Below are 27,098 nucleotides of genomic sequence, written 5' to 3'. Positions count from 1 at the left end.
GGGTTGCAGTTTGGGCACTTGGTCTCTAAAAGGTTTACCACCACTGGGCTAGACCATACGAAAGCATTTTTGCCAAAACAGAAAAACTTCCCAGGTTTTTTTTTCTTCCAGTTTATAAAAGTTTGCAAAGGAATTCCCTACATTTCACTAGGTACTTTGATGTTTCAGACTTTTTCTTTTAACACTCCCCTGCATATATTTATATATGAAGAAGAAGAAGAAGAAGAAGAAGAAGAAGAAGAAGAAGAAGAAGAAGAAGAAGAAGAAGAAGAAGAAGAAGAAGAAGAAGAAGAAGAAGGGACGCAGGTGGCGCTGCGGTCTAATCAGAAGGTCGGTGGTTCGAATCCCCGCAAAGGGGTGAGCTCCCGTTGCTCGGTCCCAGCTCCTGCCAACCGAGCAGTTCAAAAGCACATCAAAGTGCAAGTAGATAAACTGGTACCGCTCCGGCGGAAAGGTAAACAGCATTTCTGTGCACTGCTCTGGTGCGCCAGAAGCAGCTTAGTCATGCTGGCCACATGACCCGGAAGCTGTCTGCAAACAAACACCAGCTCCCTTGGCCAGTAAAGCGAGATGAGCACCACAACCCCAGAGTCACCCGTGACTGGACCTAACGGTCAGGGGTCTCTTTACCTTTTACATATAATAAACAAGTAAGGCTGCCGTGATGCAGCAATTTGCTACCTACAGGTAGATGGTGCTGTGAACTACAGTGTTATGACAAAGTGGGCTCTTAGAGCTGCTTGGGCATTACACCAGCATTGGAGGGTGATAAGCAGGCAACCAGAGATTGAGGTGGGCAGACCCAGATGGGTGAGCAGGCAGACGGGTGGCCCAGGTGAAGTGTAAGGAAAGTGGGGAAGTGGGATGGCTTTGGCAAGGAGTAAAGGGGGGGGGGCAAAGGGAGACACAGCTCCTAGTATGTGACACACACCATTAGTAGAGAGAAGACACACCAAAACTAGGAGCTCAGATCTATCGGACACAAACAAGAACCCACCAAAACAAAGAGATGGGTGCTGGATGGCAATGGCAAAATGTTGCCTGATATGGCATTACCAAAACGCTTTCTAGTAAAGCTCTAAAAATATAGCGTAAGAAGATCTAAAAGCTTTGTAAGGTACCTATTTGTAGCTCTGGGTATATTTCATAAAGGCACCAGTCCACATTACAGTCGCAGTGGGTTTTTCCAAAGAGATTGTCCAATACATCACGTGCCTCTTGCCGTTCATCCACCATCAGGGATTTCGTACTGTTATCATTCATGTGCACCTTGACAACAAGCTGCGGAGAGAATAATAGATGAGGCAGTTAATTTCAATGTGGACCAAAAGGCTACTGTGGTCCAGAATCTGCCTGGGCTGATCAGAGAGATCATTGCCGATTCAAATCCACCATGTATCAGAAAATTGGACCAGGGGGTGGGGTGGGGTAACATAATATGTCTTGGGAACACTACCAAGTAAACAGCTCTACTTCCCTGCCCCTTTCCAAGACAGAATTCATGTTTTGAGTAAAGAGTAACTGAAATGCCATGTAAATATACAGATCATTTCTCCATAACATTATTAAACATACAGTTTGCATGATAGCAGAGTTGCCAACATTTTTACCAGCTCTTGCTCCTACATCGTTAACAGCATCAGCTTCAGCAAAAATTAGGAGGTTTTAATGCGTATCTCCCTCTCGTTAAAAGCTCCTCTTCCTGGTGGTAGCAAATCAGGCTACTATTAAAGATACAGAAGCAGGCTGCACTAGTTTTTCCTCATCAGCTGGCAACATTATATAGTATCCCAGAAATTATTATTATTTTCTTTCATTCTCCATGTGGTTTATTTTTAGAACCTTCTCAGAGTAGGCCATAATATTGGGTGGGTTAATATAAAATGAAGGAACAACAAACCCATCAGATCAGACCTAATCTAGAATCCAGTTGTAACTGGCTGGAAATTCAACACCTAATCTCATTTTATATTGACTTCGGGGATAAAAACACCCTACCAGGTCTTCTGGTCTCTGCTTGAGAGATTCGTTAATTGGTGACTGTTTCTGACGACCCGCATGGCTGACCACACAGGTCTAGGATTGGAATAGACTGTGCAGAAGAAAGGGCTATGTCTAAGAGAATATAGTACCTGCCTTTCACCAGGACATTTCCCAGAATCTCACTTGTATATTAAAGCATTCTGTCAGAAGAAATAAGAAGCCATTGTTCAGGTATGCACCAATTCAGGGGTAACTGACCTTCCCACATTAGAGACACTGAACCTTTAATGGTTTTGCAGACATGGGAATTTGGGCACCTCCAGCTTTTCAAAGCCCTCCAATACTCTGCTACAAAAAGCTGCATTTGCTGAGATACCTCCAGCTGCACAACAATGAAAGGAGCAGGTGCTCTAATGTGGTCTAGTGGTTAGTGTTAGCAATAAAGGTCTAAATCCTCATTCCGCTATGAAGCAAACTGGGCTATCCTGGACTAGTTATTCCTTCTCTCTCTAATAGACCTACCTTTTGACTTTATAATAGCTACAAAGGCTGTGCATCCCCCCCCCCACCATGAAGCAATTTTTTCACATGTTAAGCAGTTGGCACATGTTGTTCATGTTTGCGTTTACTACAATCAATCAGCTACAATGGTTCTCAATTGTTACTGGGTCTTGGTAAAACAGAGGTTCCGATCTACTACTTCATGATCAAAGCGCATGTTTCCACAAAGTGAAAAGAGAAGTGTTCACTGGAAGGAGACTTCCTAAGTAATCACAGCCCTACTACAAAAAAAGTCAGTTCCTTGCCAGGAAATGCTACCTTAGTTCTGCTAATTCTAATTTTAAGATCTCTGCAAGAGCAGCTCTGGTAGGGCGGTGTTCAATTTTGCTCAAACTATAAAAAGCAAGGAGCGTTGAGAAACTAAGCTGTATCCTTTCCAAATCCCTCCGCTTTAGTAACTTGTACTTTTGGTACTTGTGCAGAATATTTGTTTTGAATACAGAATCAGAATTCTTTGAGAATAAAAGGCAAAGGGTAGTGGAAATAATGTCAGGCCATTATTTGGGATTGCCCAGAAATATGGTGATAGCATTTTTACATTCTACCCCAGAGGGTTGGAGAAACCCCCATAACAGATTTGGGGAGAATTGTGCAAGTGGAAATAAAACCCAAAGGCTTAAGACTCTCAATTACTCTTCTGTTTAGCAAAAGTGTGTGTCTGTGCGGTACTGCTAACCATCCCATCCACCTGCAGCCCCCGCAGCATGGAAACCATTCACAAGGCTCCTCCAACCTTAGGAGCAGGTTTGTGTGTGAGCACAGGGAGTTTTTGGAGAAATCGTGGGCCAAGTAGTAGGCCAGAGCTCTGGAGCCTGGCATTGTTGCAGCTTACCTGGACCAGAGTGGAGCAGGGCAGGGCGACAGCAAGGTGTGCAGGCATGCTGGCTGAGTCAATTTGCTGTCCTCTCCTGTCCGTGAGTCCATGCAGCCCCGACTTCACTGCCACCAAGTCCCATTCCCGCCTCATCCACTTAAACAGCAGCAATGTGGATGTCAGGCTCCATGGCTTGACTCTGCTACACATGCCATTACAGCAGCAGAAGGAAGCTAACCATTCAGATTTCATAAACAGACTTCTCTGTTCTGTTCACTGCAAAGGCTAGGATCTAAGCCAAGGTGACATATTTTTACACCTCATGGAAAGGGAAACTATTTTTGTTTCTTTAAAAAATCATTAGGAGTCCTTGGGGCTACAGTTCCCATGTACGGCTATTTTTCATGATAACACTCCTGTTCTAATGGATTGTTACCAAACACATCTATTTGTTTTTTTTAATTGTTTTGTGTATATTTTATTGCTACTGTCCTTTAACTGTTCTGGAATAAATATTTATGAAGGGTGGCATAAAAAAAAAGCTTTCAGTAAACGGAAGTGGAATAGCCACAGCCTGGTGGAAAACAGGTATGACCTGAATCTGGTTTGTGATCTGGACAACTTGGCAAATCATCCAATCAACAGGCAAACAAAATGAAGGGGAAAGTACATGGAACGAGCCAATACTTGGCTGTATATAACGGCTGTTTAAAATCGTAAGGTTTGGCTGTCAATACTTTTGCAAAAATAAAATAAAATAGAGAATGCTACCTTCTTAACTTTGGCTTCCTTCAGTTTTTCTAATGCAAGCTTAATCTTGTCAGATTTTGCTTGGGCCTCTTGTTCTTCCTGAAAGAAGAAAGATTGTAAAGCCCCTTTTAAAGACACCACACTCCAGTAAGAAGCATTCTATGCCCTTTCCATTTCATGAACATTTTCATTTCTTCTCCCTTTCAAAATTTAATTTTGGGTGCTTTCTGCTCCAGCATGGGTTTGCACAGCATCCCATTATGTCGAATACCACTGTTCTAGTTGGTTGGTTTCTTCTTGTTTTGAGGACCGCCATATTTTCTGACATTAAGGCCATCACACAAGAACATAAGAAGAGACCAGCATCCTGTTCTCACAGTGCCCAACCAGATGCCTGTGGGAAACCAGCAAACAGTATTTCACCTTAAGAGCACTCTGCCCTTCTTGGAATTCCAGCAACTGGTGTACAGAAGCAGGGCATGACCTTTGATAGCTTTCTCCTCCATCAATTTGTGTACAGTGGTAACTCCATCAATTTGTGTACAGTGGTTACAAACACTTCAGAGGTTACAAACTCCGCTAACCCAGAAATAGTACCTCAGGTTAAGAACTTTGCTTCAGGATGAGAACAGAAATCGTGCTCCGGCAGCACAGCGGCAGCAGGAGGCCCCATTAGCTAAAGTGGTAGCTTAACCAGAGGTACCACTGTAATCCTCTTTCAAAACCATCCAGGTTGGTGACCACCACAATCCAGCCTGGATAGCTCAATTGGTTAGAGTAGGGTGCTGATGACACCAAGGTTGCAGGTGCAATCCCTGTAGGGGACAGCCGCAGATTCCTGCATTGCAAGGGGTTGGACTAAATCAGGGGTCAGCAACCTTTTTCAGCCATGGGCCAGTCCACCATGCCTCAGACCATGTGGTGGGCCGGACTATATTTTGGGGGGGAAATGAACAAATTCCTATGCCCCACAAATAACCCAGAGATGCATTTTAAATAAAAGCACACATTCTACTCATGCAAAAACACCAGGCAGGCCCCACAAATAACCCAGAGATACATTTTAAATAAAATGACACATTCTACACTCATGTAAAAACACGCTGAATTCCCGGACCATCCGTGGGCTGGATTGGGAAAGCGATTGGGCTGCATCCAGCCCCCGGGCCTTAGGTTGCCTACCCCTGGACTAAATTGTCCGCGGGCTCCTTCCAACTCTACAATTGTATGAGTTCCTTAGTTAAACTATGTGCTGTGTAAATAAGTACTGTAGTTTTCCTTGTATAAGACAATGTTTTTTATTCTAAAAGAATGTTAAAATTTGGGGGTCATCTTATACAGAGGGGGCAGAGGGTGGACGGGCGATTGGTTGTAGCCTCGAGCCAGCGATTTGGCATATGATTGGTGGCTGTGACAAGGGCTGCTGTTGATTGGCTTCTGCTGTGACACTTTGTGGGCAATTGGTGGCTGGTGAGCGATTTTTCGGCAATTCCCCCCCCCCCAAGGCCCCACAACACTGGGCAAACTCTCCCCCTCCATTTTCTTAATTTGGAGTCCCCAAAAATAGGGATTGTCTTATACACGGAAAAATACAGTTGTGGGTTTTTTAAATCTGTCCTGAGTCTTCCAACATTTGTTATGGCTATATATTGCCTCCAATATCAGAGATGGTAGCTCTCTGAATAGGAGAAGGAAAGTGGTATTCCACTCATGTCCTGCTTGTGGAGTTCCTATGCTGGACTCGATAGGTCTTTGGTCTGATTCAAAGATGATATGTTCTTACATCCATTCGTTGAAGTTTCTCGCCCTGCTGAAGGTGCAAACTCAGTTTTAGCTTAACATTTCAGTTTATACAGAAAAGTAGTCTGCCTCTTCAGCAGGAAAACTTCCATATTATTCGCCTCTTTGCTTCGTGATCTCAGGCAAAACCAGAAAGACAAAGGGGACGTAGTAGCTCTCTGGACTAAAGAACCACTATACTTCTCCACGTGGGGCTGTCTCAACATGTAATACCTGATATTGTGCTTTCTGGCCAACAGAAACTTTCTGGGTAGTCGGATTGTACTTTAAAAGGTCAGGAGAAAGTGATTTTGCTTCTAAAATAGAAGGGCTTTTTGTTTTGCTATTCTAGATTCTCTCTTTTGCTGATATGGAAAACATCTGCAGAATTGTTAAAACAGCCTTTGCTAACCTGGTGCCCTCCACCAGGTTACGACTCTCATTATAGGCTGGCTATGGCCATAGCTGCCAAGTCCCGGTTAAAAAAATATGGGATCAGCAGCACCAGCACCGGAAGTTGCTTCTACACATGTCCAGACATGCGTGGAAGCAACTTCCGGTGCTGGCACTGCCCGATTTCCGGTGCCCAGACATGGGCAGAGCAGCACCGGAAGTCGCTTCTATGCCTGTCCGGGCATGCGTAGAAGCAACTTCTGGTGCCGGCGCTGCTCGATTTCCGGTGCCCAGACATGGGCAGAGCGGCACCGGAAGAAATCCGGGGGAATTACGGGATATTTCACCATTCGGGATGACAGCGGGAAACGGGGGTTTCCCGGGGAAAATGGGAGACTTGGCAGCTATGGCTATGGCTGATGGAACATGCTGTCCAAAGTATATGGAGGACACCAGGCTGGTGAAGGGCTAAGTTAAAACAAGAGCCTAGCAGAGTTTAGAAATGAGATTCTGTCAGTGTTTGAAAAAGAAAAGGTTCTGACCTCCTTTGCCTGGTCCTCGGACCCTAGTTGGCAGAAAGAGTACTTTGCAGAATGCTGCTTTTATTCTAAAAAAAGTCTTCTCCAACCATGACCGACAGCTTTATACATAGTTCTAGTTACAGGTAGGTAGCCGTGTTGGTCTGAGTCGAAGCAAAATAAAAAAATTCCTTCAGTAGCACCTTAAAGACCAACTAAGTTTATATTTTGGTATGAGCTTAGTTGGTCTTTAAGGTGCTACTGAAGGAATTTTTTTATTTAGCTTTATACATATCAAACACAACCAGCTTTCTACCATCCAACCAACCCACAGCACACACAATCAATGCCCACTCTACGGTATATATACAGGCATATGTACCATGTTTCTCCGAAAATAAGCCATACCCCGAAAATAAGCCATAGTGATAGGCAGTTTAACCTTGTAGGTTAAACTGTACCATACTTAATAAAAAAATTAAGACATCCCCTGAAAATAAGCCATCGTGATTTTTTTTGAGGAAAAATAAACATAAGACGGTGTCTTATTTTTGGAGGAACACGGTAGGTGAAAGTTTGCACGAGTCATGCAGGCTTTGCCGATTCATTGTAGGCAGCTGACTCATGCTGACTCAGTTCCTTTTGTATTAAAGAAACAGCAGCTAATTTTAAGCTGTGACAGATTCTGCTCACCTGAGTGCGTGGTTCAGGAGGCTGGGTTGGAGCAGGTTGAGGAGGAGGAGGAGGAAGATCAAAGGCTACTTCTGGAGGAGGTGGTGGCAAATCATCCTCAACCTGGGTAACGGCAATATTTGGGAAACTTGACTGGGCATAAGTGCCGACAGCAGCATTTGCTGGAGCCTGAGTCTTGGCAGCATGCTGGAAATGAGAGGCACCTTTCTGTTCCTGGAATGTGGCTTTCTCCACTTCACTTATGTCTGCTACAAGATCAGACATTAAAGCATCCAAATCGGTATCTTCCAATGCATTTAAGGATTCTGTTAAGGCGGGGGGAATACAAGATATCTCAGGCATCATTTCAGTACTGGTCTTGAGCAACTTGCTCCACTAGTGTGAGTAGATGCTGTTCCACAGATTATAATAAGGATGGCTTCTAGCCAAGGAGGTGACAGAGGCAATTTTTAAAAGAGCACCTGGGAATACTGTACTAGAGGAATTTACACCTGCGTCATCTCATGAGTATTAAAAGCCAGGCTAAGATTTGCATAGAGAAATGAAATATAATAACTTGAGTACCATATCCAAAAGCAAATTATAGCTCTGGTATAATTTACAGGATCGCTTTTTTGAAAGAAAGAGAAAATGAAAACTTTCATTGTTTCAAGAGTTAGACCAAAGTCATTTTACACATTCAAAATTAATGAATTGTTTCAGAAGAGAAAAGTGTCCATTTAGCTTTTTGGTAAATGGTGCTCCCCTCCCCCACAAACAGATCATAGTAATACAAAATACTCACCATTTAAATCTTTAAAACCAACGGCAAAACTAAATTCCTCCTTGGTTGTTTTGCTGGATGGAGGTGGGAGTGTTTCTACTCCCAAACTCTGATGAAGAAAGGGGGGAAATATCACTGGCAACAGTCATGGTAGAAAACCTATCTACTGAGCAGGTTATTCTCTATAGAAAGAGGTTTGCTTTGTGATTGTAAGACTGTAGTCTTAACATCCCTTTCTCCAGAATAACTTCCCCCACCTTTGACATCAAACACATATGAATGCTGCTTCATATGTCATGGGGGAAATGAGTTTCGAGTTGCTTATTTATCATGTATTCAGTGTGAACACCATAAGGGGGACAGGAAACTTTTGACTATAATCCAGGCATAGGCAAATTCCCTCCCTCCAGATGTTTGGGATTAAAATTCCCACTATCCCTAAAAGGACCAGTGGTCAGGGATGGTGGGAGTTGTAGTCCCAAACATCTGGAGGGCCGTAGTTTGCCAATGCCTGCTATAAGCCATTATCTCCCCCCCCCGCTTCTAGAGCTGTGTTCAACTGTCCCCCCCCCAACTCCCCAAGTCACTAACAAAACACAAACAAGTGAAATGTCATGCATTTTGCATACTATCTAGTTTCTTAAGGCAAATAAATAAATAAATAAAAATGTAAGATCCAATCATGGATCTCCTGGTGTTTATATATCTTTTTAAAAGCAACAGCTTAAGTTGCCAGAGCACTTGCAGGGTTTAAAAAAGATCCTTTCCCTTGTGCTGTTTCCCTGATTTAAACCGCCTTCCACAAAAGAGCTGTTTGTTTCCCCAGCATGATAAATAGCAGCTTAGAGGGCAGGTGGGGGGGGGGCAAAACTGGGGAAACAGTGGTGGTGGCCACTGCCCCAAAGCAGACTCAGTGTCAATCTCTACATAGAAAAGGTTATTTATTAGTTTTCAAGCTATTCTACTTTCTCATTTACACCTAATCCATTATTACCAGTAAGAAGCCAAAACGTAATAGTGAATTGGGGTTACCGTTCTGATAGCCAACACTGTGCCATTAAATCATAATGTTACAAGTTGGTGGGGTGCCTGGACTCCCCTTCTAATTCTGGGGTGCTGGATATTTATTGTTGCATGTTAAAATGCAAGTCAGGATGAGTCATTAGCTGGGAAAATGGAAGTGGCTCAGTGCCGCAGCCCCTACAAAGGTCAGTTAGTTCGAAAGACAAAAGGAAAGTTTAGGATGGAGTTTTTGCAGTGATGTTGTAGTCTGGAAAAGGTCAGCAAGCTGGAGAGGAGGGGGGGGTCAGAGCCACATTTTGGAGCACGTTTGATTTTCTCTTTTGAATCCAGGAGTGTGCCTATGACAGCGTTTCTCAACCGCTGTTCCGCGGCACACTAGTGTGCCGCGAGACGCTGGCTGGTGTGCCGCGACGTGCGGCGACGAGAAGGGCGATTTGCATTGTCACGTGCCTGGCGGCCGCCAATAATCAGCACTGACCCGCCGGAAAGGAAGCCAGCCGGGTCACGACGCGGAGCGAGCACAGCTCTCAACAGCCACCACCACGGGAGGGTGGTTTTAGACAAACTTAAAGAAGCTGGCTCAACCTGAAACTTGCTGAGCAAAGGATTGTGCTGGCAGAGAAATCAGCGGCTTGTGAAGCCTTATTACAGGAGATTGCAACCAACACAGCAATTGGCAAGTGTTTCTTTCAGTCATAATTATATAGTCAATATAGGGCGGCACAGAGTTAAATTTTTTAACTTTTTTAATGGTGGTGTGCCTCGTGATTTTTTTCATGGAACTAGTGTGCCTTGGCCCAAAAAAGGTTGAGAAACACTGGCCTATGGGAGAAGCAAGGCCCTTTTGGAGTGGCAATGCTCTGAACCCCTACATGGCAGGCTCAGGTTATATATATCTGTGTACATAAACCCTATGCCATAAAGACACCACAGTCTCCCCTGTGCCTCATTTCCAAAGGAAACATGAACCTTGGGTAGGAGCCTGGAGCCCTGGAATTTTGCACTGCTGTGGAGGTCGGGGTGGCATGAACAATCTTTTATTTTATTGGTTTGCAAGCTCCTTCCAGTAGAATTCCTAATCTACAGAGTAAAATACAACCTATCTGAACGCCCTTAAAAAAGATGAAGCTTTATGCCGAGGGACTCGTATATAAAAACCGAAGTGGCAGGTTAAGTGCTTCAAGTTACACTTTCAAAATTTATGTAATTTGTGCCATAGATTCTTATTTTGCTACGTTGCCAGCATTCCGCTGAAGTCTAAAGGCCAGCTTGACATTACAAAGGATATATGTGACCCATTTCCCAGAGGTTTCTTTTTCTGAAGGAAAAGCGTCCGCAGGACTCAGCAATCAGAAGCAGAAGAGAGGTGGGCCAGGGAGGGAATTAAACTCCCGCACAGGAAGGAAAGTAGCTTGGTGGAGGGGCAGGAGAAGGGCTTAACAGACAAATGGCTGAAAATGAAAGACACAAGGTCCCCCCACAAGAGGGAAAGCAGAATTTGGTGAGCAAATATGTGCTCCAACGAAATAGTAACCTGTTTCTGCTATACAACCCCCCATTCCTACATAATGCATGCAAGGATAGTTATACAGTGGTGCCTCGCTAGACGAAATTAATTTGTTCCACGGGTCAATTTGTGTAACTAATTTTTCATCTAGCGAGTCCCAGTTTCCCATAGGAATGCATTGAAACTTAATCAATGCGTTTCTATAGGCTCTGGGGGACTGGCAGCGGCATGCAACGGGGCTTCGGAGAAGGTCTCCGAAGCCCCATCCGATGTCAGCTGTGTGCAAGGCGGCGGCGGCGGGGGGGGGGGGGGGAGAAGCGCTCTTCTCCCAGCCACCACCTTGCCTGCCTCCCCCAACATGGAGCGCAACTTCGGAGGTCTCCAAAGTTGCGCTCCATGCCAGCTGTGCGCTGCGAGAGGCGGGGACGGGGGAAGATGTTTCCCCGCCGCCGCCTCTCGCCAGCCTCCACGGACACGGAGCGCAACTTCGGAGACGTCTGAAGTTGTGCTCCGTTTCTGGGGTGCAGGACGAGAGGCGGGGGCGGGGGAAGACCTTCCCCTGCCCCCGCCTCTCGCCAGACTCCGCAGACATGGAACGCAACTTCGGAGACGTCCGAAGTTGCGCTCCGTGTCTGGGGTGCAGGGTGAGAGGCAGGGGCGGGGGAAGACCTTCCCACGCCCCCGCCCCGCCTCTCGCCAGCCTCCTTGGACACGGAACGCAACTTTGGAGGTCTCCGAAGTTGCGCTCCGTGTCTGGGGTGCGGGGCTAGAGGCGGCAGCGGGGGACGGAGCCAAATCGCAGCGGGCGCTGCTTGCCCCCGCCTGTCTTCCCCGAGCCAAGGGGAAGACAGGCAGGGGCAGCCGCCGCACCGCCGCGTTTCGGCTCCGTCCCCCTTGGGAAAGGAAGATTAGCTGTCAGCTTCCCTCGCTGACAGCTGATCTTCCTTTGCCGCTTTCTATGGTCGCGCTTCGCAAGACGAAGCGGCGGTCATAGAAAATTTTGTCATCTTACGAATGCCTCGCGGGGCGCAAAACTCGTTCGTCTAGCGAGTTTTCCGTTGTGCGAGGCATTCGTAAAGCAAGGGACCACTGTACAGTCGTACCTTGGAAGTTGAACAGAATCTGTTCCAGAAGTCCATTCGACTTCCAAAACATTAAAAAACCAAAGCATGGAAGCTCCTGCAGCCAATTGTAAGCCGTGGAAGCCCCATCGGACATGCGGCTTCCAAAAATATTTCACAAACCGGAACAGTCACTTCCAGGTTTGCAAAGTTCAGGAGCCAAAACGTTCAGGAACTAAGCTGTTCTATTTCCAAGGTATGACTGTAGTGTCCTTTGTCCTTTCTTTAAAAAAAATGTGGATAGATGTGCTGGTCTAGCACAACAGGCATTGTGATGTTTTGCTTCAGCTGCAGAAAGTCTCTCACGACTGGTACTGGTTATTTCATGGACAATGTGGGGGCAGCAGATGAGGAATCAATCCTGGTACAGTATGTTGAAATAATTATATTTAGTATGAAGGATCAACAATGAATGGAGACAGGAAGGAGGATTCTTTATTCCTTCTTTTTTACTTTCTTTTACCAGTTCTCCAAATCAGCTAAGAAAGCATAACTTACCTGTGTCAGCAAATCCATTTCCCCCAATAAATCGCTGAACATCTGATCTATATCTTCACATGTTTCCTCCATCTGAAAAACAAAAATCAGGCAAGAGTGAGAGCAGTGAGCCTCGGTGCCTACCAAGAACGTCACAAACCTTTCTGCAACATAAAAGGGATGCCCTCAAGTTTCATTCTTTTACTACTAATTGTAGCTTTCCCCCTATTATTATCACTGAAATAAACCATTTCATTTTCAAAGCATTTTGATAAGACTAGTTGTTCCCCCTCTAAGGCAGGTCACTGATCACCTATACTGGTCTTGCAGTGTCTTTTTCCTGTTCGAAGGAAACAATATCCTACTTACTCAGCAGTCATCCTGATTTGCTCACACAAAGCTTACATTGAAACTAGATTTTATTTAGTCTTTATTGAACATTTGTTCTTATTTGTTTGTAGAAAGGTTATAAATCAATGAGCGCTCATACTAATTAGCTGGTGGGGTGTTTATATGTCTTCCTTTAAATCATTCATTCATTCCACGCCTTTCAGTGTATTTCTTAGTCACAAGTTTCCTAACAGCAAAAAGCCCATTTATTTTTAAAAGTAGATTTGTTGCACGAAGGCAACAGATCACTTAAGTCCATTCTAATTGCACAAACCTAAATTTCCCAGTACGCTTGAATTTCTCCCACAAAACGCTGACAATCTGAAGGCACCCCAGCGTCAGAGTTCAGTAAAGCATGTCCTAGAGTAATTTCAGCCCTTTCCTTTTGCTCCAACATGACTGCATTGGCCATTGGAGAAGTTTGATTCATTGGAGACCACCACCCAAACAATGTATGGAGAAATTTCCACAGAATATTTGATCTTTTCAATTCACTTCTGATGCTTACACTATTCTGTCAAAGAAATAAAAGTCAGCTTGCTGCCTGCTTTGTGGAGCGTACCCTTTCCAGCCAATGTGCCTTGCTCAAAACAGTAACAAATGAGCAAAATTATCTCCTAGCAGGCAAGGAATACAGCAAAGGCTGCAGAATACTAACGTACCGAAGAAAGCACACACCAGACACATGATTGTGATGGGGAAGATTGCATAAGTCATAACCTTGTTACTGTTACATGTGAGAATGACTCAATATACAGCCGGGTGGAAACTCAGTAGCAGGCAAATGGCTGGACCCATTACTGATCCCCCCCCCAATAAAATTTAGCCACTTCCAAACTAATTCTCATTTCTCTTAGGGCTATCACTCAAAGAAATCTTAGCCAATTAGTAATTACACACACACACACCAATTATTCTGTAGCAAAAAAGCACTTTGTAAATGTAAAAGTGGCTGCTTCACCCTCTACACAAAGTCAGACTGTGAACAAGTAAATGCACAATTCTGGGGACAGAATTGCAGGTGCTTAGCTCCTGCCTCATTCCAGCTGCTACCATGCTGCTTTGTAATCTAGTGGCAGTTACAGACTTGGCTTCCTGGTGTATCTGGCCACACATGATACACGTGATCAAATGGAAGTTAACTCTTATTATTTCAAACCACGCCCCCGCACTGAAGACTTTGTAAAATGAAAAAAGAGGAAGCTATTGTCAGCATGCAAAATTCATAGCAAATACTGTCAAACCTCGGCTCCCGAACAGCTCCGTTTTTGAACAATTCGGCTCCCGAATGCCGAAAACCCGGAAGTAAATGCTCCAGTTTTGGAACATCTTTTGGAAGCTGAATGTCCGAAGCAGCTTCTGCTAAGTGCAGGAAGCTCTTGCAACCAATCGGAAGCCGCAATTCGGTTGTCCAACGTTTGGGAAGCTGAACGGGCTTCTGGGATGGGTTACGTTTGACACCCGAGGTTCGACTGTAGTTTTATCACCCATTCTTATTCATCATCAACCACACACACATTTCAGAAGTGTGGCTGAGTTGGTTGATTTAAAAAAGAATTCAAGTAGTACGAAGATCCAGGAAAACAAGTTCAGGCTTGAGTCCCAAGTGTACTTTCTCGGAAGTAAGTCGCTTTTGAAATCAAACGGACTTCAAAATAAACATGGATCAGGACAGGGCTCAGAATAATTCCATGCTGCAAGGAAAAAACGCCCATACTTGATGAATGGTAGTTATTTATTCGACACTCTGCAATTGAGGATTCTAATTAGCTTCTCCTAGCCAACAGCTTTTTAACGCATTGCCAATTGTGAAGAAAAATTAACCAGTCTCTGATTAATAGGGAGCAGAATCACCCCGATCTCTCCTGGATAGAAACAACCTCAGCCATGTGTTTATGACTATTGCCCCTGTAACAAGAATGATTTTGCAGCACAGGCCCCACAAGCCTATTACCATAAACGAGCAGCAGCAAAGCAGTAGACGAAGGAACAGGCCAATGATCTGCGCTGATACGGTAATTGCTAGGGAGAGAAAGACCCCCCCCCAAGGCCCCGCTAGGCATAGCTGGCTAATATGCAGTTCAAGCTGTTTCATATTTATGAGATAAATATGAGGTTATCAGTTGGGCAGCTTCGTTCTAAGAGGCTGCTTAAATTTAGCAACATAACTCAGGTTTTGCACCACTGCAGCTAAAATGGCATCCTCCTCTTACCAGCTAGGCTGCCCATTGCCTGTCATAATGACCAAAATGGTCAAAGGCCTGGAAACGATGCCTTATGAGGAATGGCTTAGGGAGCTGGGTATGTTTAGCCTGAAGAAGAGAAGGTTAAGGGGTGATATGATAGCCATGTTCAAATATATAAAAGGATGTCATATAAAGGAGGGAGAAAGGTTGTTTTCTGCTGCTCCAGAGAAGCGGACACAGAGCAATGGCTTCAAACTACAAGAAAGAAGATTCCACCTAAACATTAGGAAGAACTTCCTGATAGTAAGAGCTGTTTGGCAGTGGAATTTGCTGCCAAAGAGTGTGGTAGAGTCTCCTTCTTTGGAGGTCTTTAAGCAGAGGCTTGACAGCCATCGGACTGGATGGCCCTTGTGGTCTCTTCCAACTCTATGATTCTATAATCAGTCACGTTTCACCGAAATCCCCCAAATTACCAGGAAAATGATGCACTACACAGTGTCTCAAAAACTGGCATGGAAACATTCAGCAAGCTTTTGGTACCCCCCCCCCCCATTTCTGTCTCTTCTGGGTAGGTGTTCACAGGCTAATAAATTCCTGTTCGTACCAGAAACTGGGTCAAGTAATATAGCCATGCAAGAGAATGGACAGACTCTAAGCACTGGTGCTTGATTCCTATAAGCCACTTAAATGGCCCCATGCAGTAACTTGTGGAAACATGCTATAATACTCATATTCTTTAATGCACATATTAGGCTTGGCCTTTGTTTCTTTGTTTTAATAAAATTTCCCCATTCTCCAAATGTCATTATCTACACTAGAGGAGACAGTCCTACCTCTGACCTACTACATCCCATGTTTTTGCCTCTGCCTGGAAAGGTGTTTACAAAAAAGAAGAAGAAGACATACAGTGGTACCTTGGTTCTCAAACTTAATCCGTTCTGGAAGTCCATTCCAAAACCAAAGCATTCCAAAACCAAGGTGTGCTTTCCCATAGAAAGTAATGCAAGATGGATTAATCCATTCCAGACTTTTAAAAACAACCCTAAAACAGCGCAATTTAACATGAATTTTATTATCTAACGAGACCATTGATCCATAAAATGAAAGCAATAAATAATGTACTGCGCAGTTGCGCAATCAATCAATCAATCAGTAGCTGAACTGGGTTCCACAGAGTCACAAAAAACAACAACAAAGAGCTGCAAAAACAGACCTCAAAATAAATAGCAAAAACAGACAGACCTCAGCATAACACTCAAAACAGAAGTGTGACACTCAAAACGGAGCACATTCAACTTCCAAAAATAATTTGCAAACCGGAACACTTACTTCTGGGTTTGCAGTTTTTGGGTTCCAAGTTGTTTGAGCACCAAGGCGTTTGAGAACCAAGGTATACCACTGTAGATGTAGTCATACATGCTAAGTCACACAGCACTCCACAGCATGGCACACATACAGAACTTGCTTCTGGTACATATAGATCACCAATATTTTAAAAAATTCCTCCAGAATTTGGAACATGGCGTCTGGCTCTATCTCATGTGATAGGACAGGAACCAACCATGTTCCAAACTAGCCTTTGCCAACTTGGAAGGTTGGAATCCAAAACATGTAGAAGGCACCAGGTTGGTGAAGGTTGTTTTAAAGTGAGATGAGTTTTAAACAATATGGGTCCAGTATACCTGAAGGAACGTCTCCACCCCCATTGTTCTGCCCGGACACTGAGGTCCAGTGCCGAGGGCCTTCTGGTGGTTCCCTCACTGTGAGAAGCCAAGTTACAGGGAACCACGCAGAGGGCCTTCTTGGTAGTGGCACCCGTCCTGTGGAACGCCCTCCCACCAGATGACAAAGAGAAAAACAACTACTGTACCAGACTTTTAGAAGACATCTGAAGGCAGCCCTGTTTAGGGAAGATGTTTAATATATTATTGTATTTTAATGTTTTGTTGGAAGCCGCCCAGAGTGGCTGGAAAAACCCAGCCAGATGGGTGGGGTATTATTATTATTATTATTATTATTATTATTATTATTATTTCCAGATAATCACACCATAGCATACATAACCTAAAGTTTAGTCAAGTCACAGTGAACAACCAGCAGGATTACTGAAGTACAGAAAGGCATTACTATACATCTGAAAGCTAGCGTGAAAAATGCGTCTCCACTTTCTAACACTACTTCAAGGTATTCATGGTTAAATTTATGCTAGAATATACTTTATGGCACTCATGGGTGTGATTTAGTGAGACAAAAACAATTGATTTTATGATTTAGTGAGACAAAAAAATTGTTTCATTTTTTCAACATTCATTGCATTGATTCTTATCAAATAAACACCACTTATCACATAAGATAAATACAAAGCAGATGGACCATCAGCAACTGTAATTTCTGACACGCCAAAACTGATTAGCATGACATCAAATAAAAGCATGCCCTTCAGGCAGGTTAGTTTTATAGATATTTGGGGATTGTTATTTATATTAAATGGCAACATGAGCTTCGAAGTATATTTGTAATAGGGGAATTTGATAATGTGGCATGTTGCCCGCTTTCCTAGATCTTGTTTATTAATAACATGTAACAATGCCTTGAATTTGATATTGTTCTTACAAGACTAATGCTGTGTATTATGCCGCTGTTCCATTGAAGGAATTAGATAAATCTGATGAACTGGAGCTGTGAAGCAGCAGCAGCAGCAGGTCGGGGCAGGGAGGGAACATGGTACAGTACAGTTTCCTTTTTTAATCTGCTTGATGGGAGACAAGATGCAAGAAAGCAAAGGTTCATCTAGAAAACAGCTCCCAGTCCTTCTGATCTGGCATCGCAGCATACTACAAGGAGTGTGGGAACAGAAAAGTACCTTGTCCCCAGAGAAGCCATGCTATTAGTATGGAGAGAGCCAAACAGCTAGTCCTGCTGCAGTCTTTATTAACAATGGTGATCACCAGCAACCATTATGGACTGAAGCATCCTGAATATTTACCCTGTGGGAGATCAGTAAGCGCTGAAACTGCTCTTGATCCTCAACATGAGGTCTCCCTGGATGAGCCCTTAGTAGTATTACTGAAGTACTCTTGTCTGCCATTACAGTACAATGGCTACATTAGCATGAATGCAAATCGGTTTCTCAACAGCGAGCCACCCAATTTGCGCAATGCCATGGTCTATTACACACCCAATCTGCATTGTAGATGGGTGCAGTGGTGGTGTTGGGGAGCTGTTTTTGTCTCATGTTGGGGTGCTGTTGACAATGGATAGGCATATGCCACATTTTCCTTCATTCAAGCGGGTTGCATTCTATTTTGAAATCTTTCACCCTCCAACAGTGTTGATTCTACCACAGTACAGATGGGGAAACCTGTGCCCATCCAGCCATTGTTGAGTAGCTCCCACCATCCCTCATCGTTGGCCATGCTCACTGGGGCTGATGGAAGTTGCTTTTAGCTTCGAGGCTAATCCCTGCTGAATAGTAAGAATAAACTTGCTCTGTCCAGGCAGCTCCGTTCTAAAAGGCTGCTTTCACACATACAGGAAGGAGGGTTTTTTTCTTCTTTCTGAACATTACTGCCAGGAAGAATTCTGGATTGTTGACAGAGCTAGGAAAATATTTCAAAATCTGAGTTGCAGTGTAATACCCAATGAGCAGCACTGGGAGTGGCAATTTCAAGAGTGATAGTTGAAACCTGACCCTAGAACCACACTGTGTTCTATTAAAAACAAAAACCCATCTATTTATTTAACAGAATTTGTAGACTGTTTAATTCTAAAATGGAAGATCTTAAAAGCAGTTTACATAAAATAGTGTGAATAGCCACCAAATTATAGATAAAATCAATATTTTTAAAAAGAGCACACACACACACACACAATTATCAAAAACATTAGTAATGCCACTAATATTACTGTAATTTAAAAACAAGTATGCATAATAAAATTGCATGTCTGGGTAGACTTGACAAAAGTGGTAAAGTGGGCACATCTGGGTCAAAGGTGATCATTCAAGTAAACTGGTCTCAAGCTATTGAGGTTTTTATATACAGTGGTACCTCGGTTTATGAACACAATTGGTTCCGGAAGTCTGTTCATAAACTGAAGCGTTCATAAACTGAGGCAAACTTTCCCATTGAAAGTAATGGAAAGTGGATTAATCCATTCCAGACGGGTCCGCGGAGTACTCAACCTGAAGCGTACTTAACCCAAAGCATGGGTGTAATTGGTTCCGGAAGTCTGTTCATAAACTGAAGCGAACTTTCCCATTGAAAGTAATGGAAAGTGAATTAATCCGTTCCAGATGGGTCCGCGGCGTTCGTAAACCAAAAATCCATAAACCGAGGTTCCACTGTACCAATAACAACACTTTGAACCTGGACCAGTAACAGGTCAGCACCCAGTTCAGATCTCTGAGCAGAGGTGGAATATGTTGACAGAATCTGATTCTTGTCAGCAATTGTGCTGCAGCATTCTGCACTAGCTACAGTTTCCGGCTCAACCACAAGGGAAGCCCCACATAGAATGCAATGCAGTAATCCATTCTTGAAGTTACCAATGCCTGATGTAATGGGATCAAGCAATCCCAGACCAGTAACAGTCGCAACTGCTGCTACAGCTGAAGCCGACACATTATTTCACTAATGTGCAGAAGTGTCTTTAAAAAAAGGAAGTGGTTCTCTACTAAGTATCTCAGTGACTCAACTTTCTGACTGTTAATGAGTATACAGGTTTAAATCTTTGAACAATTCTTAACAGGAAAAACAAAAGGTCATTTTAAATTTTGACAGAAAGCCTGAGAAAACAGAGGAGGGAATACTTTTTCAAAATGAATAGAGGTGGTGCAAGAACAGTGCATATCAGACTGCTTTTATTTAAACAAAAGGGTATGAAAAAAGTAGTAGTAATAATAATACAGCCACATCAAGGAAGATGCTTCTAATGGAGGCAGAAAAGATGACTCTTTTCCACATTAACTTTTATCCCATAAGGGTGGGAAATACCTGGCCTGCTATCCTAAATAGGTCCAGCATGAGTCCTATTTAGCCCGTGAGGCCATTTCCCCACCTGCCCCACACCCTGATGTCATATGTGATGCAGTGGTACCTTGGGTTACAAACACTTCGGGTTACAGACTCCGCTAGCCCAGAAGTAGTACCTCGGGTTAAGAACTTTACCTCAGGATGAGAAGAGAAATCGTGCCCTGGCAATGCAGCGGCAGCAAGAGGCCCCATTAGCTAAAGTGGTACCTCAGGTTAAGAACGGTTTCAGGTTACGAACGGACCTCCGGAACCAATTAGGTTCTTAACAGAGGTACCACTGTATTAGGACTGGGGCAGCTAGGGACACGGCCTGTCAGTACACAGGTGTCAACCTTGAAGTGTGCTCCAAATTGTGCATTGGCAAAGGGGGGCTTCCTGTCCTGCTGATCAGCTGACTGACATGGAGATGGGATTGGCTGAACGACTGGGGAACAAGACAATACAGCTGACCCCTGCCCAAAGTGGGGATATGGCCAACTCCAATGGGCTTAAAGTCACCTCTTATCACTTCAAGCCTTGTGGGGAACTTGGTCACACAGAGGATCCCTGCAGGAAGCAGGCTTGGAGTCACTTTCTATCAGCTGATAGGTGGCAACGTCAAGCCTTACTTGGCTAGGCTGTTCCTATGCACCACAGCTTGCAATGGTTCAAAGGAAAAACTGGTCTTCTGGTACCAAAGTAATATCAGGTGATTGACAGGCAATGGGGCACCACCCACCTGCCGATGTGGCACACTGGGATTGGGGGAAACCAGGAGTCTAGCCATTCTTAAGAATAGGCAGATTCACAGCACAGGTGAATGATTATTGACACACAGTTTTATACTACGAATACAATTAATTGACACGGCCAAAAGTATGACCTATACCGTGTTTCTCATATTATAAGACACGTCTTATATTTATTTTTTCCTCAAAAAAACACACTATGGCTTATTTTCAAGGGATGTCTTATTTTTTTCCTCCTCATCCTGCCACGGCCGGCATTGCTGCTGCGCCTATCACTATGTCTTATTTTCGGGGTATGGCTTATATTCCTTGAATGCTTAAAAATCCTGCTATGGCTTATTTTATGGGTATGTCTTAAAATATGAGAAACAGGGTAGTTGTGAAGTGTTAAGGAGCAGGGGGAAAAGGGCTGCTCCCCTCTCCTTCCACCCTACATGGACTTTGTCTCCATGTAAAAGGGGGGTGGGAATCCCAAAGGAAACTTTCTACAACATTGCATTTGAAATGTGTTGCAAGAATTTATTTGAACACCAAAGCACATGGATGAAGCTGCTGGTCATGCAGTAACTGCCTGAACCTGATATGTCCCCCTACACACATTTAATTTATTATAGCAAGTGACATAAAAGAAAACCTTAGCCGGCTTAAAATGAACAGACCAACATAAAGTGTAAGATATGCAGTTATCTAGCTTAGTAATGCTGCAAACTTATAAACACTTACAAACACTTACAAACACAAACTAAGTCCCAATGAACACAATGGGACTTACTTCTGAGTAAACATGCGGAGGGTTGTGCTGTAAAGCAACTAATTTTAAAAGGGAGACAGGGAGCTTAATTTAACTGCCACTATTTACCAAGCAGATTCATCCAATTTATTTTTAAAAAATCATAAAAGTTCTTGCATAGAATGAAATGGAAAGAGATGTCACTGGCTTAACAAAAAACAACAACAAATTATTAAAATGCCCAGTGTTCAATAAACATAAAGCAAAGACTATCTGTGTGGCCTTGCAGTAAATGACCCTTGGCTATATTCCCCACACATTAATAAGAATACAAACTATGAAACTTTTTAACGGGTACACAATTATTGATAATGCTCCGTAACAGATATACAGGAAGCCTCATTATTGAATATTGATTTTTCTTCCTTAACTGTTATTTAAGCATTAGCAAAACTATTCAATTCATTTGCAAATATCACCTGTGCTGAGGGGGGTAACTAAATGTCATGTGTTATATGCAGCCCCAAAACCTCCCCCCCTTTAAAGGAAAGCAGATGGCAAATTGAAAAGGAGAAAGAGGGAACAGAAAAAGGGATAACAACTACTCCCCCTTAGTGCTTATCCACTCAAAATTACAGGCACCAAAGCTGTTTTCTTTTCAGATTACTCTATTATACCAGTTTACACATAACATGCAGTTAGCTCCTGATATTGCAGCTGTAGCTGTTTTGCCCCAGCAGGAACAGCATAGCAAAATTATTAATTAGCTCTACATGGGATTAACTGAGCAAAAAAACCCCTAAATCTTATTATTCAGGAGGCCTGCACGTGACTGATAAGAGAGGCATGGGAGAGAATATTCAGCAGTTTCTGCACTGAAATTTTGCCATATTCAACTATCTTAAAGGAACAGTTGCCTTTGGTCTGGGGGGTATTCTAATTCAGAGCAGTGCAGCATACAATTGCAGCACAAAGCACCTCTGCAGTCAGTGCTGTAAAACAACAGGCTTGCCCCAACATCTGGTTTAACATTTCTGTGTGCTTCCTGTACAATAGGGGTGGGGGAAGGACTATAGGAACACCTTCAGTTAAGTTTAATTAGCAATACCTATATTTAAAATGAACCATACCTGTATATATATAAAGTAAACAGTTCAGGGAGGAAACAACCACTCAGGAAGACAATGCATAGCTGTTTTTTCACAATCAGAAATCACGCAAGGCAGAAATAGCCTCCCAACATTATGGACTACAATTCCCATCATCCCTGACCATTGCCATGTTGGCTGGGGCTGATGGTAGTTGGGGTCCTAGTTGGAGTCCACAGCATTTGGAAGGCAACTTATTTGCTATTCCTTTATCCCTGCTCTTGCACTCCACGTGTTCATGGGCTGCTTTAGTAACTCTCTTGCCATCTAAATGGTGTGCAAGTTGTTACAGAAAAAATCCGGGTGCAAAAGTAAGTGCCTATCCACTGTTTTCACTTACAGCTAATAACCATTTATTTATTCAATCAATCAATCAATCAACCAACCAACCTATATACTGCCCATCACCCTAAGCTCACAGGGTGGTTTACAGTATAAAGTTGTTTTAAAATACACTGCTTACTCTAGAGCACTTCCCTCACAATTTTAACCAATGGCAAATTTCGGGTTTACCTCTTGTCTGTGTAATCTAATCAAAGTAGATGCAGATTAAGGGGTTGCCTCTTTAGGATTGCAGAGCTATGTGTTCAAAGCAACGTCCTTCCATCTGCCACTTCCCAGAGTTTGCTTCTAGCCCATGGACTAAAGAAGGCAAAACAAAAACAAAAAAAGATTCTCCTTCTAAGATGTTTATCCTCTCTCTTTGAAGTAAAAGTTCACATTGTTGTTGTTTAACCATTAAAAAGTTATGCCTCTCTCTTTGATTGGTAGACAGGATCCTCCCACACCCCTCCTGCGGCTTACTGGATCAACGGTTAGTTAACTGCTCTCATCAGTTCTCCCTGCAGGGAGCCTCAATCCTCACCGGTGCACTAAACAGTGCACAGTTTTATCTTGAAATGCAGCCTTTATTCCCTGAGATCTGACAGAAGGAAGGGGAGGGATGGCAAATGGAGCTGGGGGAGGGGAGCCCTTTTATGCAACTGTCCTTGGGTGAAAGTATAAAGCACACATCCTCAGCATGGTGAACTGCGTAGGTCAGGCACAAATTCGTTTTGCAGTCAGGAAGAATCACAATGACTGGTGATTACCTTCATTAAAGCCACTTGTATCTATTCCACAGGAACACAAAACAAGTCAACTTTAGGCCCATTTTACAAAATTATTTTCTTTTTGGTTGTGTGTGTGCCTAAAATTGCATCATACTGTGCAAACCAGAAGAACTTTGGCACTCCTTGTATGGCACATCATTTTTAATGGCTTTTATTTTATTTTGTCTGTCTGTTGTTTTATTTCGTTGCTACGTTGCTTTGAGACTCTTTGTAATGAAGTGAATGACAAATGCAAATCATCATCACCACCACCAGCTGACCCACAGCATCTCCCTTTGTGACTTATATTTAGGCACCACTCCCCGGCCTCAAAGTGTCCACAGCACTTTTTAGAGCTGTGACAATCACGGAAATCTTGCTGGGGCATCTGCTTTACATGCTAAAGGAAGGTTCAACCCAAAGCATCTCCCATTAAAAAAGACTGGGTAGAAGGGGATAGCAAAGACCATTGTCTAGTACAGGGGTCCCCCAAACTAAGGCCCGGGGGCCGAATGCAGCCCAATCGCCTTCTAAATCCGGCCCACGGAAGGTCTCGGAATCAGCATGTTTTTACATGAGTAGAATGTGTCCTTTTATTTAAAATGCATCTCTGGGTTATTTGTGGGGCCTACCTGGTGTTTTTGCATGAGTATAATGTGTCCTTTTATTTAAAATGCATCTCTGGGTTATTTGTGGGGCATAGGAATTTGTTATTATTATTTTTCAAAATATAGTCCGCCCCCCCACAAGGTCTGAGGGACAGTGGACCGGCCCCTTGCTGAAAAATTTGCTGACCCCTGGTCTAGTATCCTAGACAGCTACACAATGCCAGGCAAGACAGACCAATAGAGTGACTCGGTATGAGGCAACTTCCTATGTGAAAGTTCACATCATGTGTTTTTCCTTGTGATGAGACACCCATGGACTGGTAAAAAATAAAACAAAATTGCTGAATATAACCAAATGCACTACCCCTTATAAAACATGTCGCAGGGAGATCTCTAGGACAGAAGATTCTCTCCATCTTAATATAAATATTAATACATACTATCTGAAGAAGTGTGCATGCACACGAAAGCTCATACCTATGACAAACTTAGTTGGTCTCTAAGATGCTACTGGAAGGATTTTTTATTTTTATTTTGAATACATACTATATTATTGTTGGACATTCTAATTGTGAGATTCTTCAGAGATAAGTCTGCTTTCAAGTGTAACTGACTTGTTCTCTTGCTTGGTCATGGGGCTACAGAAATAAGGTCAATCAATGTACAGTCCTTAGCAACCATTCTGGAATAGCTATTGCTAATGTATTCAGAACACGGAAAGATCTGGGTGCCTGGCTGATCATATGATGACTCTTTAAAATTGCAATGCTTTTCCATAGCATGACCTATCAGTAGACCTCAGTAGTGATTTGTCTAAACTAGCATGACAGATTGAACTGGCAAGATTCTTATATTTCTGAGAAATTGCCTTGAAGAGAAAACTGAAGTCAGGAAAAAAAAGTTTAATTGATTAAGCAATATGAGGCTCCTCAAAAATCTCCATCGGTTGTCATTGGGAGAACAGGAATAAGGCCCTATGTTTAGTTCACAGAAATTAGAAAATATTTTACCTGATACTAGGGAGCCAAGAACTGACTCAACCTCAGTCAAAATTCTATCACTAGGTGGGGGGACTGAGGCGGTAGCAGGAAAAGTATGCTAACTAGAAATGGTAAGAATTTTTTTTAAAATCCAATCTGTTAAAGTCACTCTCAAATGACCATTCCCCATCCTATGCTGTGATCCACACAAACCTGCCATTTCACATTGTTGTACAAAAGATCAAAAATCCAAATATCTAAAAATGTTGGTACATATTCTGTAGGAAGTCATCTAGTACAGATTATAAGAACTGCACTGTTTTCCAATATGCATACATGTAGTTCTGGTTAACTTGTGAGGACATATGTTTCATGAGTGGAATTTAGTTCTTTAACTTCCCTGCCTCATCAAAACATCCAGGGAATGCAATCACCTGCCTTTAAATCCTAGACTCGCACATTACATAACAAGAGCCTGCCTGGATCAGAACAAATGCCTATTTAGCCCAGCATAAGATTTCCCACATTTCTAAACAGATGCCTAGGGGAAGCCCGCAAGCAGGACGTGAAGGCAGAAACAGCCATCTCTAGCTATTGTTTTCCGTCACTTAGCATGCCGCCTCTGACCTTGGACAGCTACAGAGGCAGATTTAGGGCAGTGCAACCAGTTTCCCCCCCAAAAGGGCCAAGCCAAGATGCCTTCCTGCCTCATTCCCAAAGCCTAGTAACCACTGGCAATGGGGAGGAGGAGTGAGGGTTCTGACAGGATCCTCTAGCCCACCCTCCTCTTTCCCAAAGCCTAGTCAGCCCCTTCCCAGGAGGTGGGAGGGCTCTAGGACCTTGCCCGAGTCTTCATGCCTCCTTCCTTAAAGCCTGGCACCTTGCTTAGCCGGCTTTGGGAAGGCAGTTGTTGGCTGGGAGGGGGCATCAAATTTGGGCCTTGCACAAGGCACCCTGTTACCAAGGTCCGCCCCTGGCAGCTATCATGGTTAATACTCTCTGGTAGCCTTATCCTCCATGAATTTCCTTAATCCTTCTTTAAAGCCATCTCCTGAAAGAAAACACACACAGCAAAGATCCCCTTGAGCAACTTATCTTTAGGGTGCACTAATGTAGTAAAAATCAGTAAGTGCAGCTATTGCTGCAATTAATTATGAATTTATTACCTGCCCTTCACTCTACGTAACCAGCGCAGGTTAAAACACAATGTTAAAAACAGTTTTTAAAAAAACCTAAAGCTTATACTCACAAAAATGGGGTGGGTCTTAGAAATATAAATGAGGGCCAGTTTAAAGATAACACTTCCATGCCAAGGAAAAGTCATCTGTTAATTTGTGCACTTATTAAAGGTACAGAGGCTACGTCTATAGAATATGAGCAAGCCAAGGTGGCGCAATTCGTTTTTAGTTGTATTTTCATGTTGTGGTTGTATTTTCGGATTCGTGGTCATGTGCACTGGGAAATGGATTTTACAGTGAAGGAGACACATCAATGACACACATACATAGGCTCTTCCATTGAACTATGGCCTTCACCTAAGAATTGTAAGGTTATTGAAATAATGTATGTTGAAGCAATTTGTACACTCAAAGAAAGCACCACACAATGCTATGATTTTTGATCTGAAGAGCCTTTCACTGATCCACGAAAACAATTGTGATAAAAATTTGTTGGAAGTGTCTGTTTGCTAAATAAATCATTGGACATTGGTCAGGATCAGATGTTCTTCTGATTTAAGGAATGTAAGAGGTCAAATAGCTAGGCCAGCATACCAACCCCAAACCCAGTCTTTACTAGGCAATAAATACAAATTAAAAGCATA

The 27,098-nt window shown here is 43.2% G+C and overlaps 1 protein-coding gene across 1 annotated transcript in view; it reads right to left on the bottom strand.

The window, feature by feature from the left end:
• APBB1IP (amyloid beta precursor protein binding family B member 1 interacting protein) overlaps positions 1–27,098 on the bottom strand; it is a 55,907-nt gene that overhangs the window by 22,088 nt on the left and 6,721 nt on the right. Inside the window, exons 2-6 of the mRNA XM_035129651.3 lie at positions 12,404–12,475; positions 8,276–8,363; positions 7,492–7,796; positions 4,130–4,207; positions 1,122–1,281 (exon numbers count right to left, since the gene is read on the bottom strand). Coding sequence (XP_034985542.3) covers positions 1,122–1,281; positions 4,130–4,207; positions 7,492–7,796; positions 8,276–8,363; positions 12,404–12,475 — 703 coding nt within the window. The remainder of the gene's footprint in view (positions 1–1,121; positions 1,282–4,129; positions 4,208–7,491; positions 7,797–8,275; positions 8,364–12,403; positions 12,476–27,098) is intronic.

The sequence above is a fragment of the Zootoca vivipara genome, chromosome 11, assembly GCF_965207765.1.
Source record: "Zootoca vivipara chromosome 11, rZooViv2.hap1.1, whole genome shotgun sequence".
Classification (NCBI taxonomy): domain Eukaryota; kingdom Metazoa; phylum Chordata; class Lepidosauria; order Squamata; family Lacertidae; genus Zootoca; species Zootoca vivipara.
The sequence above is the reverse complement of the archived record's forward strand: the minus strand, read 5'-3'. Positions and strand labels throughout refer to the sequence as shown.